We start from the raw sequence: 18,791 nt of genomic DNA, 5'->3' as shown, positions 1-18,791 counted from the left end.
TTTGTGCATCTTACCGATTGGGGTGTTGTTTAACGGGAGTAATTACAAACATTCGCAGAGACTCTCACTGAATTATTTTTAGGATAGGATCCACCATGCTTCTGCCCCATCACGGGCTGCTATTTGTTTTGTGGCCCGGTGTTGCTTTTTTAAAATGGAGTTCAGGTGCTTCTGAGATAGTGAATAGTGGAGGGAAGAGAAGACGTATTAGCGGAAAGAAAGATAGATTTGTGAACTGTTTCTTAAGAGAAAGGAGAATATTTCATATGTTGCCATGTCTGAAGATGCTTTGTTGGAAGAGGACATTTGGGAGTACAAATCCATTAGGAAGCAAAAGCATCAGAGTAATTCAGAGACTGTCTCTACACCTGTGCAGAAAGTAAGTGATGGCAAGTGCAGGCCAAAAAAAAAGAGAAATAGGAATAAAAAAAAATGTGTAGCAAAAACTGATGCACTTGAGAAAACTGAGCAGAGATCAAGGCCACATCAGGATGTAGATGAAAGTAAAGATGACAGCAGCGTGCACTCCCAGGAAAGCGTGGGTAGCCTGACAGAACCGAGCTCACAAAGTGCAAGGCCTGTTCATGATGGATACTGTCCAAGCTGCCAGATGCCCTTCTCTTTGCTATTGGTCCAGACGCCTCGATGGCACGTTGCTGAATGTTTGGACACTCCAGGATCCATTGAAAAAGGTATGAAAAGAGTTAAGAAAAAAGCCTTCAGAGAGAAGTTAAAGGCTTCTCACGTAATATTGCTGTAAACCTTAGTCCTCATGTTTTGTTCAACATCTGAGATGGTACATTTTTTAGAATGTTACTACTGATCATTTACCAGTGTTACTTTCATGTGAGATTTCCAGATTTTTGTGAAGAGCATGGAAATATGACATGAAAATCTCGTACCAGAATCTAATCTCAAAACTTCGTAGAGTAGTGATAAAGATTCATGGTGGTTTATCAAACTCCAGTTTTAGTAGTTTATTGAAGAAATTTAGCAGTTTAAAATAATGGAACCCGTTTAAATTACTAAGTCAGTGTCAGCAACAAAAACCTCCTTCAATTAAGAGGTTGCTGCTTTTAACACCAAACTTCTTTCTCCTTGGATATCAATTTTTTTTTTTTTTATCCTGTATCCATATTGCTGTGTGACTTGTCCAGTTGTCTATGGACAGCTGGAAGCTGAATTCAGTATGTTAGGGTAATTTACTTGAAATGTTAGTTCCTGATCCAGTATGCTTTAGGAACTTTATACAGAATTATACATTAACATTCCTGTATCATAAGGCAACACAATTTTGTCTTGAGTTCTGTACAAGAGGAATAAAATTGACTCATTGAAGTTTTGTGTGAGGAAATACCGTGTCTGAACATCTCCAGGTATCCAACTTATGTTCTTAATACACATCATAACTTTTGAAAAACGGGAAGCATACAGTCAGAAAACTTGAGTAAAGGCTGTTTAGGTAGCACAGTCACTTTCCTTTTTATTTCTTTGTAACTTTCCTTAAAGTTTCTTCTTCAGCACAATAGAATGTGAGCCCTTTAATCACAATTTTGGCAGTAGTTTTAATTTAAGGCAGATGTGTTAACACCTTGTTTCCATCTCTTACTCTCCTAATTAACAGATGAAAAATCCTTCTGATTGGTTTATGCATTCACCTTAAAAGCCTCAAAAGCTAAGCTAACAAACTCTCAACCAAAAAAAAGTTTTAGGGAACAGCTACAGCTTTTTTGCTGGCATCTGAATCCTGAATACTTTTTTTCATGTAAGTAAATGTGTGACTTTTTTTTTTTTTTTTTTTTTTAATTAATATGTAACCCAGCAGACAACTTGAAATGGAATTTCAGGTTGACTCAGAACTGAGATTTGGTTTGTTTTGAAACATATCTACTGGCCTTTTCTGGTGCTACTGCTCTGAGCTCATTGCTTGCACGTGGGACGATTCTAAACTAGAAGCCATATTCATTAGCACAGCTTTGAAACAGGGCTAAGTACTCTTGTTGTTAGAGGAGTGTATTAATTCAAGCATAATGCAGCGCTGTTTGGTTTTAGGTTGGAAGCATTCTTATTTCCAGCTAGCTCAGGGCAGGAGGTCTTGGCAGCTTGAAAATTGCTTTTTACCTTGAGCCTTCTGTCCTCAATAGCTACATTTATGAGAAAAAGCTTTTAAATTGTGTGGCATGTGTGTTTTGTATTTTAATAATTATGCCAACTATATTTGAAAATTAAGTTAATGTTACTTCTCTGTCTAACTGTTTTCATAGAGTGTCCTGAGGGTTTACTGTGCAATTCCACTATTCCATCCCACTACAAGCGCTATGGCCATTTTCTACTTGCAGCAAGCAGGGCAGGAGATTATCTTGTAAACTCTTCAGCAAACGCTGGGGAAAGGAAGATGACATATTCTACTGCTGCAAAGCCCAGCTGTTCCCCAAGTCATGCAGAAGAAACTTCACAGAATGGGAAACCATCTAATAATGTAAAAGATGACCCAAATGACGATTGTACGTTGATGGTACAGAATTCACAACAAATGAAGTCTCTAAATATAATCAGTGAAAGTACTTCCTCTTTTGCAGATGTTCAAAAGCCTCAACAGACATGTCCGCTTACACAGACCACAGATAATAGTTGTAAATTTGAATTTTATGACTTTGCGTGCTCTCAAGAAAGTGAAATGGGACAAGATCTGTGTAGTCAGAAAGATACAAATCAGCCAAGTCTGCTACAGTCAAAAGCGGACTTCAGCGACTGTGAAATTTCTTATTCACCACTGAGTACTTTTGAGGAAAGTGAAGAGGAAACTGAGAAAGAGGAGAAAAGAGTAAAAATATCACAAAATGAGCTGTTCAAAGTCCAGAACTTTGAAGATGAAGAATCTAATTCTGCAGTGTTTAAAACATTTGATGGACTTTTCTTACAGCAGAAGCCTCAGAATGAGCATACTGAAATGGGAAATTTTGTGATTAAAAAAAACCACTGTGAGGAACTTAATGCATTGAACCATCTAGATCATAGTGTAAAAACTGTTTCTCAGAGTCACATGAACAGCAAGTTCTGTAATTCGGCATGTGGAGATAATCAGCATCAGCAAGAGGTGCTAGCCAGTGGATCTTCTTCTCTGTTTAGCTGCAAGGAGGTTGAACAGCCAGAATTTATTTCCTCTGCTGCTAAAGCAGGTAACGCAGAGGCAGAAGATACTGGTGCTTGTGCTTTGGATTCTGCATACGCGAGTTTTACTGAGACATCATCGCTGCTAGTCAGCGAAAGTACTGGGTCTCTTCTGACACAGAAAAGTAATGTTTTGAGGGATCCAAGTAACATTTTAACTAATACAGGTAAACTGACTGCTAATGCAATTGAAAAAACAGCTCACCAGGAGAGTTTGCAGTCAGTAGTGGAGAAAGAAGGAAATCTTAATACAGCTGCTGTGTGCCTTCCCAGCCCTGTCTCTAAAACAGTGCCATCTCTTTCTTTAGCAAGTATGAATGCCAAATCCAGTTCTGCCAAAGAACTCAAACAGATGGACATTGGTGTTTTCTTTGGGTTAAAACCCAGAGTAAAAGAGGAAAGCAAAGGAGAGACGTGTTTGAGTGAGGGAAAGCAGATACCAAGTTCAGTAACTCCCAATGGAAAGAGGCCCAGACAGCAAAAAAGGAAAGCTGAAGGGACTGTGCAAGATGTAGAAGCAGTTGTGGAAAGTTCAAGTAAAAAAGGAGCTTTTGCAGATACAAGTTCTTGTGGCCAACGAAAGTGGAGAAAAAAATTTGAAGAATTACCTACTACAGATGAAGGAACAAGAAAAAAGCACTGCCCTTTCTACAAGAAAATACCTGGTGAGAAATAACTCTTGCTTTTTTGTTAACTAATTTTGGCTTGCGTATGGTATTTTTTCCTAATTTTTGGCTTCAGTATTATTCACTCTTCATAACCGTTTAGACTGCAGCTCATAATGAATTTTCTTTCTTCCATCTAAGCTGATAAAATCTGGTGTAGTTGCAGATCTCCAGAAGAAGGTGATTGCAGAACTAGAGTCAGTGATGGCTTCATCAATGAAATACAGTGAAATAGTTATCTCAGGAAAATTGTTTCAAGGACTGACTTTCAAACTTTTTTACGCTGTTTTTGACAGCGTAAAAAAACATAAGCAGTATTGAAAGACAGATCTACTTTCTGAAATGATTTTGAATATATCCCTTGTTAATATTCACTCCTAATTCCTGAATTTAATCTCTTACATTGCTTCACTTGTGCCTGAAAGTAGGGCTGTCAATAGCAATTATTTCCTTACACTATGTTAAAAAAATTGAGTGTAATTTTGTGTTTTAAATTAACGGGTATTAGAAATATTGAAGTACCACAACTGTGAAAAAAGAAATGAAAACCGAGCAGAAGAATTTAGCTAAGGAAAGAGCCAAGAATGTCTCAGAATCTCCTCAAGCAATTACATAAAACACAGGATGATGGATCAGTGGCTTAAAAAGCTTCAAATCCTCACAGTTCTGTCTTAGTCTTAGGCAGATATTTGAGGAAGCCAAATGGAAATATATTAGTGATCCTAAGTGCCAAGCTCCTGCTTGGAGACTGACCTGTAAGTCTTTGTGGGGTTATACCAGTATCATGGGTTCCATGCGCTTAGAGAATTTGAAGAGCAGACTCCTGTATGTAATTTTAAAGTTGCTTTGTTATTATCTGTGTTATCTTTGTTCTGAATTTTGTTACTACATTTGAAGTGTGTTTGACTGTATCTTCTATGTTGATAATTATATGTGTTTATCCTCGTGGCTTAGTAGAACTCAGCCTCCCTGAAGTTTTGAGTCTGGTACCTCTCAAACACTTGGGGATTTTTTTTGTTTGTGATTTTTAATTAGCAGACTGCTATGGTTTTTTTGGAGTTGCGAATACTTGACGTTCTACCCTCAAGTAAGCAGAACTATTTCTAGTTCTCCTAGAAGATCTGGGAAATGTGTGTAACACAAAATGAGAAATATTTGAGCGCCATCAGATGAATTAGTTCTATGCACTATTTGGTGGCTTTAAGAAAGTATAACCCAGTGTGAAAGGACCATTTGTCAGTATGTTGCATCTTAAAAAAAAAAAAAAAAAAAAAAAAAAGATATTTGCAGAGAAAAGGGCTGTCTTCTATACAGCTGCCTTTAGGCAACATGTTTATACAAACAGCACCTCACTGAAAGCATACAATGGCAAATCAGTCACATTTCATCTCAGCAGATATATTGGAGGACCACAGACTGCTTGCCTGGTAATGATGTGGTAGTATACATTTAATATTACTCTTAAAATAGAATAATTGAAAAATTGCAGTTTGATTGCAAAATGCGTTAAGTTGTAATTACCGCTTTTATTTTGTGTTAAGATGTTGGTATTAGATTTTAATCTATGTGAACTTTGAAAAATACCAGCTGAATGCAGAAAAATGTGTTTTATTTGCTTAACCAGGTGCCATCTGTGTAGGATGGCAGCTGAACCACAGATATTTTGGAGGCTTGTGAAAGTATTTATGTGTGAACACTCTGTTGAATTTTTATTTTAATAAGTGAAAATATTTATTGTGTCTGTTAACTCATATGCAAACCATGCTCATTTTTAAATGGCCCCTTCAACTGTATGCAGGATAACTGTATACCCTTTTATTTTGGAAGAAAGAAAAAAGAAAAGGAACATCTCATTAGAAACTAGTTTGAACTATGTATGTTTGCTGACTTGCTTCTCTTCCCTTTCTACTGTAGGAACTGGTTTTACAGTTGATGCCTTCCGGTATGGAGAAATTGAAGGCTGCACAGCTTATTTCCTTTCTCACTTTCACTCTGATCACTATTGTGGGCTAACAAAAAACTTCATGTTTCCAATCTACTGTAATAGGGTAAGTTGTTTTGGTTTTTTTGGTTTTGTTTGTTCGTTTGGTTGGGTTTTTTTAAGCTTACTAAATATTGTCAAATCCATATACAACTATAATCACTTTTATACTGATGAAAGTAAATAGAAGATGAGAGGTTCCATTGTTGAGTTAGTTAGACACAGTGAATATGTATAGGGGAATCCGAGTTTCCCTTGTAATAAATCCTTACCCTGATTTGACTGATAAGAATATCAGTGAAATTTCCCTGTCTAGATACTATGAAAAAGATTCACATTTAAAAGTATCTCTAGAGGTCATACAGTCTGATCTCCAGCGCAGTGCATCTCTAACTTCAAAGTTAGATCAGACTGCAAAGAGCCTGTGTCTGTCAAATTTTGAAGATAGGACAGGTTCCACTACGTCTCCTTGCAACCTGTTGCAGTGCTTACCCACTCTGAAATATTTTCCTAACGTACAATTGAAATGTCCCTTTTTGCAGCTTGAGACTGTAGCTTGTTCTTTTTGTGTGCATCATGGAGAAGAATTTGTCTCCATCTTCTCTGTAACTGTATTCAAGTGATGGAGGTCTGAAATTGGATTCCACTTAAGCCAACTTTTCTCCACATTAAGTAAGTGGAGTTGTTTCAGCCTGGTTCTGTGTCCTGTGCTTCAGGCTGCTGAATGGCCAAGACTGCTGTTATCTGTCATATGTCCAACCAACTCTTCTTTACTCATAACATGATAATTGACCCATCCAGAATCTGCATCAAAAAAATATTTCTGATTTACTGTGGAAGTCTCCTGAAATGCTTGTGTCCTGTGCTGCCCTTCCAACAAGTGTTGGAGTAACTGCAGTCCTCTGTGATAAGATCCAGGGCCTGCGACCTGAAAATTTCTTCAGTTATTTAAATAAGGCTTTTCCCATCTCCTCTTAACTTGGCAGTATGTAACAGATGTTATTCCCCCTGATTCCAATCTATAACCTGTTGACAGGCTTTTAAGAGTTGGCTTTTTTAAGACAGCTTTTTTTCAGTTTGCATTTTGAGAGGTGAAATGCTACTGAAAGGCTTTCATGCTCAGGATCTCATAGTTTCTCTCTAAACTAGACAGTCTGACTTTGAGAGCTTTTGTTTCTAAAATAAACAAAGGCTTTTTTTAGATTTTGTTCCTATTCCATATTAAATCCTTTCCCTGTTACAGATAACTGGCAATCTGGTGAAGAGCAAGCTTCGAGTCAAAGAGCAGTATGTCCATGTGCTGCCGATGGACACAGAATGTATAGTCAATGGGATCAAAGTGGTGTTGCTCGATGCCAATCAGTATGTATTACTGCGTTTGCTGTGGAACATTTGTATGTATAGAATATTAAAGATTATTAGCTGTACAGATACAATTTATGTTTTCATGATCTTTAGGTTTCAGTGGATCTGAAAAAATAAGGGTAAAAATACTTCCAGTACCTGAGTTAGTAACATGCTTAGTAACACGCATTTTCACTTCAGAAGTGAATTAGGCATGTAGGAGCCCAAATTTCTTGGAAGTCGTTAGCTTTTGAAATAGGTGAGTTATTTTTTTAAATGAAACTTAGTCTTTTTTAATAATTTAGTTTAACTTCATTTTGTTTGTTTATAATGAGTACACAGTGTCAACCACACATAGCTCCATAATTCTTAAGCTGTTGAGAGGTTGAAGGGTTTTTCTAGTGGTCTGGACATTCCGGGTTTTGGTGTCTAGTTGCGAACATCCTACATCTGAGTATCAGATATGTTAGGTTTCTGTAGCTTCAGCTGAAGATAGTGAAATCTTCAGCTAGCAAATGTGGTACCTTGCATCCTGGGAGAAACAAAACCTAGCCAACATTTTGAAAACTGAATTTTAAAAAAAGCCTGTTGAAATGTGCAACAAGTCTTCTACTGGATTTGTTGATAAAGGGTAATGTTTTTGTCCAGCGTTACGCTGGCACTGTGTGTAATGCTGGATTTAAGGTTCAGTAGCACCTGACTTCCAGCCCTGTGCTCTTGCCTTTCTGCCTCTTGTACCTTATTTGGCTATGAGCTAGAGGACAAGTCTTTTCCCTGAATTATGCATTGAAATGCAGCACTGTGTCACAGCTGGTTTGAATATTAGTTATCTTAGGATTTGTTTATAGTTGGAGAGATAAGATTCCATGAAGTCTTTTGAGAACCCTTTCTGGGAATGAAGGAAGCCTTGTTGCTTATGTAATTTGGAAACTTCTCGTTTTTTCCCATTTGTCTCTCTGATCCTCTGCTTGAATTTAAACGGTGTATTGACCTTAGGTACAAAGTTCAGCTTTTTGGAGAGTTCACCAATTCTGTCATTTTAATTCTGATTCGTGACAGTTTTTCCTTTCTTTGAGATTTCATTTACCCTTTACAGATGATTCATATCCAAAATAGCCTCGCTGTTGCTTTCCAGTCTGAGCACTTGCCCTTCAGACAGCTTTGGCGAGGAACTGCAGAAGGCGCAATGGATTCACTGGGGCCAATAAGAGAATTGTTTTTATAACCAGGGAATTCTGGATGGAGGATAATTTTTAAAATCTACAAATAGAATTTAAAAGGAAATACTTCAGTAAGTCCTGCAGGAATGAAGATGCATCCGCAATAATAAAATTCTGCTTCTCCTGAATAAGAATGCTGCTTCTCTTTGGTGTTCTGTTTCCCATTTAAATCAAGTAGTAGAACCTCAGATTGCAACTTACCTAGAAGAAGACAGAACATCCCCAAAAGGCAATTAATGCTTGATTACTTTATTGTTGGTGTGATTGTTATTTTTTTTTCTTCCCTTCATCTCAGCTGAGCACTTAAATTTAGCTTGTCTATGGCCATAAGGTTAGCTTCAAAGTTCCTTTAGAAACCAGGAATTTCTAGCTAAGTTAGGCTGCATAGTAGCTGTGATTTAAAATGCTGTTCTGCAAACCTTCCTGCTACTGAAGGGTGGTATATCTCCTAAGCCAGTTCATCAGTATAGAGAACTAACATAATTTGTATGGGGTTTTCTGTTTGTTTCAGTTGTCCAGGTGCAACAATGTTCCTTTTCTGTCTACCGAGTGGAACAGTTATTCTGCACACTGGAGACTTCAGGGCAGATCCTTCCATGGAGCGCTACCCTGCTTTGATTGGTCAACAGGTCCATACCCTTTACCTTGATACCACGTAAGTAGTGTTTAATTTTTTTTTTCCTAATATAAAGTTCCTTTCAGTTCAATATGACTTGATATGAACCAAATAAATGTAAGTATAAATGACATTACTATTTTAACACTTGTTAGCTCTATTTAGTGTTTAATAAAATCAAATATTTATTGAAGGTCCATGTATGTCTAGCTTGTTCATCTGTTATGCTGTGACATGAGAGAATAAAAGTGGGTAGTGGAAAAGATGCTGAAGTATATGCTGAGATGACCTTATTATTGATAAGTGGTATTAAATTCTGGGTGTCAAAATTCATACGCTGAGTGTTCAGCTCTAAAACGAGGTTCATGGAACACTGGTTTTATGTGGATTCAGCTGTGCTATGAAAAAGGGTGTGGGGGAATTCAAAGAGCGGAAGAATGCTAAATGGTTAAATCTGTTGTCTAGGTTTTCATTAGACCTTGCTCTGACTCATGTATATAAAATTGTTTTTCTGTGTATGATGACTAATGTCCAGCTGCAGTCTTTTATTTCTGTTTCATATGTTTCTACAAATGAATAACGCCTTATGTTATGGTTTGTGTGCGTGACAAAAAATAGACATAAGGATGTAATTAGTATGTGATACAAATATCTAGCTCGAAATAAATACTTGGTATTTATAGAGAGAAAAGCTGCAGTGTCAGTGTCAGACCTAAGTGAATGGTTGTAGAGAAAAGACTGATATACTCAATGTGAATTTTATTGCAGCAATTCCATTTGGGCACCTTGGTGTTTCTAATAAATAGATTGCAAGTAGACTGAAATTACGTAGAAGGATAACATCTCTTTCTTTACTTTGTATTGTGTACATGCGGTTTTGAGGGCCTTGTTGGTAAATTTACATGTCTTCTATATCTTGTTTCCATGCTCCAGATACTGTAGTCCTGAATACACTTTTCCCTCTCAACAAGAGGTTGTCCAGTTTGCAGTCAATACTGCCTTTGAGACCGTGACTTTAAATCCACGTACTCTAGTTGTCTGTGGCACCTATTCCATTGGAAAAGAAAAAGTTTTTTTAGGTATGTAAAAGAAGAGTACTGAATCAAATAACTAAATATCTAAGTCAGTGTTAAAAGATTGTTTTATTGAAGGTATAAATGTTGCTTAGTCTTGGTGGTCAGATACTGTGTAAAGAAGTGAAATATATTTAATAATCCTACTGCTAGTTTTTTAGTTTTCTAATCAATAAGTTTTAACTTTTTGAAATAACTAATTTTCTGCCATGTTTACAAACATCCCAGATATACAGAAGGCAAATTTGGATACTAAATGAATGAACCTATTTCATTAAAAAAAACCCATAAATTACTTCTTTGTGACCTCTTTGGTGTTAATAATTTCAAGGTATCAAGAAACAGCAAAGGGATATAATTGTTCTTAAACTTCTATTTTGCTAACAGTTTCTCCTTCCTAGTTTTTATTATTTATTTTCCTAAATATTTATAGTAATCAGTTTTAATGAAATCTATTTGAACAAAGCATTCCCCAAAACAGAACATATATTTTCTATCTTAATGAAAATCTTGTGTGCTATGCTTCACTCAGTCACAGCATTAGGAACCAACATGATTGCCCAAATGTGTAGTCTAGAGCAGGCAGCTGTGTGCCAGTTGTGCTTTTCAGTATATTTAAAGTCATCAATATAAGACTTACTTTCACTGAGATTTAACCTGTCTCTGATGTGGGCTGTTTGTCACATATTCCAAAACCTGCACGTTTCTGGCATCTTTGAAATAAATATACAGATTCATCTCAGTAACGTTCTGCAGAAGAAATATAACTCAGAACTTATCAAAGCACTTCTATTCTCCTTCTCTTTCCAATTGTCGTATACAATTCTGCTGCTAAAACGTAGGAGCCAGAGTTTTTTTTTAATAGCCATTACAAGTTTCTCTTCTTAATTTTAGAATACAAAACACTATGTTCTATTGAATATGGATTTTTTCAACAGTAAAAATGATCCAATGCAATAATTAGAAATATCTCCAAAACAAGTAAAAAAAAAAAAGTACTCTTCTCATTTTATTTATCTGATTTCTTCCCAAATAATCCTAAAGCAATTGCTGAAGTTCTGGGGTCAAAAGCAAGTATGTCCCGTGATAAGTACAAAACACTGCAGTGCTTGGAGTCAGCAGCTGTTAATTCCCTCATCAGTATGGACTGGGATGGTACTTTGCTTCATATTCTTCCCATGATGCAAATTAATTTTAAGGTAAGTTCAGAAAATATACTCTGTGATTAACCTGCTGGCTAATCTTACTCTTGGCTTCTCCTGACCAGTGTTGTGTTTGGTGCTTTTTAACCTCTTGTCAGATCATATTTATTTAGTAGAGTTTTGACATGTAGCAATACATTGAAAATAAAATGGAATTAAACATTAATAACTGTCTCCAAATATGATGCACAGAAAGTGTAATTTCACTTCAGTGCAGTGCTTGTACAAGATAAGATGAGGTTTGTTCAAAGGCTGTGGCTCTTTGCGGGCCTTTTTGAAGTAGATTTGTGTAATGACTGCAGGATCTGTCCTATTAACAATTAATATATTGTGACATGGAGTCTCTGTTTTCAGCCTTTTACCTGGTATGATGGAGGAAAGGACTAAAAGGATTTTCTGCCCATGAGTCTCTCCTTTTTGAGGCAGCCCAACTTCCAGTCTGGTGTTTGATTAAAAAAAAGAAATAAGGTTCTCAATGTTCCTTTCAGTTCAATTTCCATGATTTATACTACTATTTTCATCTTTTAAAACAATATGCTCTCTCCTTCTGTGCTGATGATTTACATGGAGTTAAGGATACTTAGAAAAAAATGAAAACTCCCACATAAAAAAGTACACACATTGAGTGAATTGAAGGACACCTCACGCTCTAGTATTTGTAGCAAAAGCAAGCAAACCAATTTATTTTAGGACATTGTTTCATCAAAGCTGACTCCAGATGCACATTTTGGTTGAGACTTGAGACAGCGGGTTTTTGTTGTTGGGAGTTTTTGTGGGAATTTCTTGGTTAGGAAAGGTGACTAATTCCTGCGGGAAAATAAGGTTTTTCTGAACAGACTGCAAAATACAGAATGGCATTAAGACAGAGCAGCAGGCTCTAGATTAAAGGTAACTTGGAAGAAAGAGAAAAACAATGGTTGCTTACGCCTTACAAACTTGGATTAATTTTCCTGCTTTGCTTCAGGCCTGCTGTGCCATCTCAAGCAAATCCCTCAGAGCAAGATGGTATTTAGCTGCAGGACCAGTCAAGGTTAGAGTTGACCTAAAAAGGAGAAAAAGAGGCTATATGATTTGGATGGGAGCTGCAGGAGATGAAACTTAATATCTTAATGTTTTAATGTTGTTCTATAATCTTTTCCACGGTGGGGCAGAAAATTAGTAATGGAAATGTGTATGGATTTATTTTTAATGCGTTGTGTTGTCTTAAGCAGTAATATATTTTAGTATCTTCTGTAGATTTTTAGGTTGTTATGTGATTCTGCTGTCATGTGTCCCAGCGTGTATGGCAAACTCCCATAGCTGGACTTGAGGCAGAGGGTGTGATCATAGCACAACGATGTCTAGACAGCTTTACTTCTCAGAGATGGGCAATTGTATCACGTGCAGGGCCTCATCTCTGAGAACAGGAGGTTCTAGACAAATCTACAGTGTGCCAGAAGCGATACCTGGAGCCCGGAAAGGGTCAGGAAAGATTAAAGGCACGGTGATCTAGTGGCCAAGAGTGCTGCTGGAACAGCCGTGGCCCTCTGTACTGGGGCTTTGACTTCAGGTGTGAAGCTGTTGCAATGTCAATAATTTTGTGTCCATGTAAGCCAGGCCTGATTGACAGACTTCCTGCTAAACGTCCGATGAAGCCAGTAGCTAGATGAATGCCCAGGTGGAATGTACTATCAGTAAAATGTGGAGAATGTTAAATGCTTAAAGATGGGTTCTTATGCCCATTTATGTTCAGCAGCATCAGTAAACGTGAACTCAGAAAAGACAATATTTTAAAGGATAAATTATGTGATCATTTGTAATCTCATTCTAGTTAAAAAATGATGAGTGATGCCATCCTGTTTTTAAAGATGGAGTAAATGTTGATGTCATCATCTCCAGTTGCATGTTTTTGTCTTGTGCTGGATTATACAGGTTTTGTCCTGAATTACTGGCAGGTTACTGGGAAAGACAGAATTTTTTAGTGATCCTCATCACTGAATACCAATGCCTTCGTTATCTTCTGGGTCTCTCCTACTTCTTCTGTTTTATTTGATCCCTAGCCCTGCTCAAAACAACAATCCTAGTTCTTAATTTGGGCTAATTTCCTGCTCGTGTATTTTCAGCTGCGAATCTACAAATCTATGAAATCCTTACAGGAGTATTCTCAGTCAAAAGCTCAGATTCAGTCCTTACTTAGTAAATTGAGTATGTGTGGGATCTCATACATCAGTTGCCTTTTTACTAGAATGCAGATGGCCAAACCCTGATGGTATATTATAGTATCTCCTAGAAGTCCCAGTTTTAAACCCTGTTTTTCACTGTTACACTCTTTACTAATAGGAAAAAAAAACAAACCTCTCTGTGCTCCAGGCTTGATAGTTCTAAGAACTGTGTGCATGATTCTTCTGCCTTTTATTATTGAAAAACTTCTCTGGTCTGTTTCTAGGTAGAGAACAAAAAAAAGCTACATAGGCTACATGTGCTTACCACAGCTGAAGCCTAGTTTGCGGTAACTGTTGATAAAACTGTACTTGCCCAAGGAAAACTTTCATGTTTCCATAGCTGACTGCTTCCAAGACTCCATCTGGATGCCCACAGCTTTCCTTTCTACCCCAAGTGGCTGGTCTTTCTACTGTGATCAGGGGCTATTTTTTTTTTTTTTTTTTTTGCCTAATCATTGAGTCTCCAGATTGCTGGAAAATGTTACATTTTAAAAATTTTATTGAACTGGTGGTTTTTTTGAATGCATATTCATGAATCTCAGAAGTATTTTTGCAGTCTTTTGTGTTGTGAATATTTTTTTCCTTTTGGTGGCATTGTCCGGCTGTCTGAAATCTACTTTTCTCCATGTTTATTTTCCAAAGTAATATCAAGCCTTTTTTTTCATTTTAGAGTCAGCTGTTTTATTTTTTGTGAATGACTAGCTTAGCTGTTTTGTGTATGATTTATAAACAAACACTGTATTGATTCAGCAGAGAGCGTCATTCACCAAAAAGCCACAGGTGCTTAGAAAAGTACAGAAACCTCTCTCTGTCTTTCCCCTTCAAACCAGAATTTAAAGACAAATGTTGGTATCTTCTACCTGGAACTGAAGCAAACAAAATTGAACAGTGACTATAATTGTGTTAAATCCAGTATGAAGAACAGGTGGATCAATGAAAGTGTTTGTTTTTGGGTTTTTTTTTTTTGACAGGTTGAAAGATGATTTTTGTAAACCCACAGCATCCTTAGAATATGTGCTTATACCCTAGATTTTCACTTGGCCAAAGACTTAGTGACAATAATGTATGGTGTGTTTCCTTTTCTGCGTGAGCTGTCTGTGTCAAGATACACACATTTCTATACAAATGCAGCCACAGTGAGGGAAACTGTGCTACCTGCCTTGAATGTTTCCATCATTTTTTGTGTTCAAACATTTATCTGAGTATTGAATTCTGAGCAGTTTTCTGTCACTGCATCAGGAGTTGCATCACTGCCCCAGAAATCTGTTGAAGAAACAAATTCAAATTTGAGAAGAAAGTGTATCTTTTCTGCTTTATAAATTCATGTAGATAGTCTTGATCTGTAGTTGGGATGAAAGCAGTCCCATTCATAGTATTGAATACTTGGCCGGGTATCACCAGACTTGATGTATTTTATCCAGACCTTCCGACTGCCCCCTTGAAAAGAACCAGTCTTTGGCTAAGAAATGGGTGTTTGGCTAAGATGTGTGAAATCTGAAGGGTAAAATTAGAAAGAGCAAGCCGTAGGGGATCAGAGGCAGCAAAAATACATGGCAGAGGAGTAAGTTTTTTGTGTTGTTATATTGCTGTTGGATTGGGTGGGGTTCTTTTTGTTCATTTGGGTTTTTCATATGTGTAGCTCTGGCTTTCTTGAAGAGTTTGTTTTTTGGGCGTTGCTTTCAAACTTTCTTCGGGTGCTGCCTGGGTCAAAAATTAGATTACATGCTCAGATTAATGTTCTGGATGTTCTTAATGGATAACATTTACATAAATTTTTAAAATGTGTAATTTTTACATGTGTGATTTTTTTTTTGTAATGAAAGTATTTATAAAAATAAAACATGAATTACTGCAATATTGCAAGTGTACTTGATATAGGTGTGGTACTTCACAGCAGTACTTGGTTTTACTCTGTAAAATACAAGGATTGCTGTGTGTGCTGATGAATAGATGTTTGTGAATAAGCCAAATGAGTTTAAGTGGTGTTAGGGCTGATTGTAAATTAACTATTTAATCATGTTGGACTCTTCTCCTGTCGTATGGAATCTGTTTGCCTGTACTGCTGACTTCAGCAACACCTGTAGATAACAGGCTGTCATGGGGATTGAAAGAGGTTGATTTAGCAATGAAATATGTTTTCCATTTTAGAAGGTTGAAGTTTTAGAACAGCATTGGCTAAAGAAATAAAAGAAGAAATTGGAATGTGTATTTGAAGTGGATTTGTTATAAATAAAAACTGTAGTAATTTGTTTTGTGGAAAGAAGCCATCTTTTCTAAAATGCATGCATGGTTCTTTTGTAACAAACAATTTTTTGTAACAGTCAAAAATTGAGCTGCTGCTTGAATATGCAGTGGATGTTTTCCAGAGAACTGAGGTCTTCAGGTCTGTGCACCTCTTTTATGGTGCGTAGCTCAGTAGTACCTTGTACTAGCTCTGAGGTGAGATTTTTCGGAAGTGCCCGTGAGTGAAATGCACAAATACCTTTTTTATGAGATTGAAATTGCATCCTTAATGCAAATGAGCTCTTGATATATAACAAAATGTGAAAGCAGATTAGCATTGGTTAATATCCTAATCATTGTATTTGAAATGCTGTATTTATATTTCATTAAAGCCAGGGGAGCAAATACATGAAGAAATGTTAATCCTCCTAAAATGAAGTGTGAGGGAGAATGATTGCTAGTTATATCTTTAATCTAGAGAAGGCTTAAGGTTTGCAGAGTCATGATGACTAGCCATAATTTCTGTTACTGAACGACACATACGGGTTGCAGCAGGGTTTTTTCTTGTTCTTTAACGTGCCCAGTTTGATGGATTCAGTATGTTGCTACTGGACGTTTGTACCAAAAGTGCTGTTAAATGTGGCAGTGCCATAGGCAACTTTCTGCTTCCCTGCTTAATAATTTTCAAGTGTCTGACAGGTTAGTTAGTGTTCAATCACAGCCTGTCCACACCCCTCTCCCCCCTTTTTTAAATCAGTTCTTATTTTGTATTCCTCTTCCTGCTGCTGATAAAAAGTTTATGATTTTGAATTCCATAATCTTCTAGGGCTTTCAAATGGAGAATGTGCCTTTAAGATTTTATACAAGACAGATGAAATTGATTTTTCTATTTTTGGTTTGAAATAATACTGACTTCACTTTATTCAGGAGTAGGATTGTACATTCCTTATACTTTCCTCTCATCCTTTTCCCAGTCCTAGCTTAAACAACATCGAAGGCTAACTTAGCCAACTTGGAAACTATTTCAAGTTAATTTTTTTTAAAGTGAAGAGATGAGGAGTTTCCCCTCCTATCATGAATGGAGATGTGGTAAAACATAGTGTAGTACTCAGAGCAATACTCAGCTCATGCACTGGCTTGCTGCATTTTTGGGGTAGCTTGCTTTATTAACTCTAAACGCTTCTGGGCATAAGCAGATGTCAGGATGTCAGTGGCACTTTAACCAGATGATTTTGCACTGAAGCCGGCTTTCACCATGTTTTATCACCACTCAATGGCAAGAGTGCTGACCTCCAGCTGAGTGGAGGAAATGAATGACTTAGGGGGCAAGATCTACAAGAAGAAGTGATTATGCCTCATGTGTTCTGATCTGTAATGCATAGCTGTTAATGTGTACTTATTCAGATGAAACAATTGAGATCCTAAGGTACAAGGTGCTCTGCAAATATAAATATTTGTCATTAATAATTTCAAGGCGGGTGGTATTTAAAATAAAACATATCAAAACATGAAAATTAAAATGTTATCCATCATGAGATCTCCAACCTTTAGCCTAATGAGCTATTTAATGGGATTAAGTATGCACTATATTATTTTCACAGGGCTTGCAGGATCACTTGAATAAGTTTTCTGAGAATTTTGATCAAGTTCTGGCTTTCAGACCTACTGGCTGGACCTACTCTGATTCCTGCGTTTCTCTGGTGGATATCAAACCTCAGACAAGAGGAAAGATCACCATATATGGTATGAGTGCATTTAATTTTGTGTGGATGCTTTTCATGTCTTTATTCTGGAAACTCCTACTGTTCGTTGTAACTGATGCCTTTTCTGATAATTCATTGAGAAACTGAACAGATGGATCTCTCCAGGAGAGTTCTGTGAACTGAGTAATCTAGAATACCGTAAATGCAGATTTTATCTACATTTTGCTTCTGTCCTCCTCTTGCATATAAGGGCTTTTATCTGACATAGGTAGGGGCTTCAGGGGTGAAGTCTTGGCCTCACCGATGCTGGTGGCAGTGCAGTTCCAGAGCCAAGATTTCATTCCATACCTTACTCATTTGTGAAAGACTGTAGGTCTTCCTCTCAGTTTTTATTGGTGGGTGGAGTTGAATCTCTTAACATTAATTTAAGCAAATGCTTGGTGTCGCTCAGTTTGCACTGGTGAATGACTTCGTAACTTAATGCAAGGTATTTTTTCCAGAAGGAAAATCTGGGTTTTCATTTTACCTTAGCTATAAGCTTCAGATATCCAATATGAATTTTAAAAAATATAACCTGAAGTATTTCTTAGTTGGAAGGCTTGCAAAAGTATTTTGGCAAGAAGCTACGGTAGACTGACAGATCGCTGTGATTTGTTTCATTTCAGGGATTCCTTACAGTGAACACAGCAGTTACTTGGAAATGAAGCGTTTTGTTCAGTGGTTGAAGCCACAGAAAATCATCCCCACCGTGAATGTTGGTGACTGGAGAGCCAGAAGCTTGATGGAGAAGCATTTTAGAGACTGGATGGTTGAGGGCAGTAGTCATAAATAAATATAAAGAAGAATGTATATTTCAAAGGAGGTAGGCTGGAGTAGGAATTGTGAGTTCATGTGAGTTTTATGTAACTCTTTTTTCCATGGAGCTTTCATTAGGGAGGGCTAAGCTGCCGTTCTCCTGAGAAAGCTGAATTTGGGCGGGGGGGAAAGGCACCTTGCTTCCTTATGTACCTACTACCTATTTTTCCCATAACTTAACTTTTTTTGCAAATGCATATTTCAAGTTACTTTTATCTTTCTCCTTTTTCCCCATTCTGAATTTTTCTTAGATTATGGAGATGCCCAGGGGAAGAAACTGCCTCTGAGCTAATAACTTCTGAAAAGAAGTAATTGCAGTAAATGAGATGATACTAAGCTTATGTCACATGCTGTCAATTCAGGCTTCAGAGAAGCTCAGTTTCATGAAGCAGAACTGGCTATTGTGATTTAAATCTTGGAAACAAAATTTACCTTGTCAAAGAGGATTGGCTCGGGCTCTTGCAGCACATGTACTTTGGAGAATGGTTTTTATAAAAGACATTGCTACCTACATTCCGCTCAAGATTTTCTGATTAT

At 37.1% G+C, this 18,791-nt stretch overlaps 1 protein-coding gene across 2 annotated transcripts; it reads left to right on the top strand.

The window, feature by feature from the left end:
* On the top strand, positions 1-18,378 carry DCLRE1A (DNA cross-link repair 1A). Of its 2 annotated transcripts, XM_086751648.1 has the most exons (10): positions 588-692; positions 1,625-1,765; positions 2,265-3,836; positions 5,751-5,884; positions 7,061-7,179; positions 8,893-9,036; positions 9,931-10,076; positions 11,115-11,269; positions 17,298-17,439; positions 18,065-18,378. In XM_086751648.1, the coding sequence occupies exons 3-10, from the start codon at positions 2,396-2,398 to the stop codon at positions 18,229-18,231; spliced, it is 2,448 nt and encodes an 815-aa protein (XP_086607774.1). In that variant the 5' UTR covers positions 588-692; positions 1,625-1,765; positions 2,265-2,395; the 3' UTR covers positions 18,232-18,378. The 2 variants fall into 2 exon arrangements, with proteins under 2 accessions (XP_010120088.2, XP_086607774.1); XM_010121786.2 differs by lacking the exon at positions 1,625-1,765 and having other exon boundaries at positions 1-692.
* Positions 18,379-18,791: the final 413 nt, after the last annotated feature.

The sequence above is a fragment of the Chlamydotis macqueenii genome, chromosome 7 (assembly GCF_036417535.1).
Source record: "Chlamydotis macqueenii isolate bChlMac1 chromosome 7, bChlMac1.mat, whole genome shotgun sequence".
NCBI lineage: Eukaryota > Metazoa > Chordata > Aves > Otidiformes > Otididae > Chlamydotis > Chlamydotis macqueenii.
This window is presented reverse-complemented; position numbering and strand designations above follow the sequence as displayed.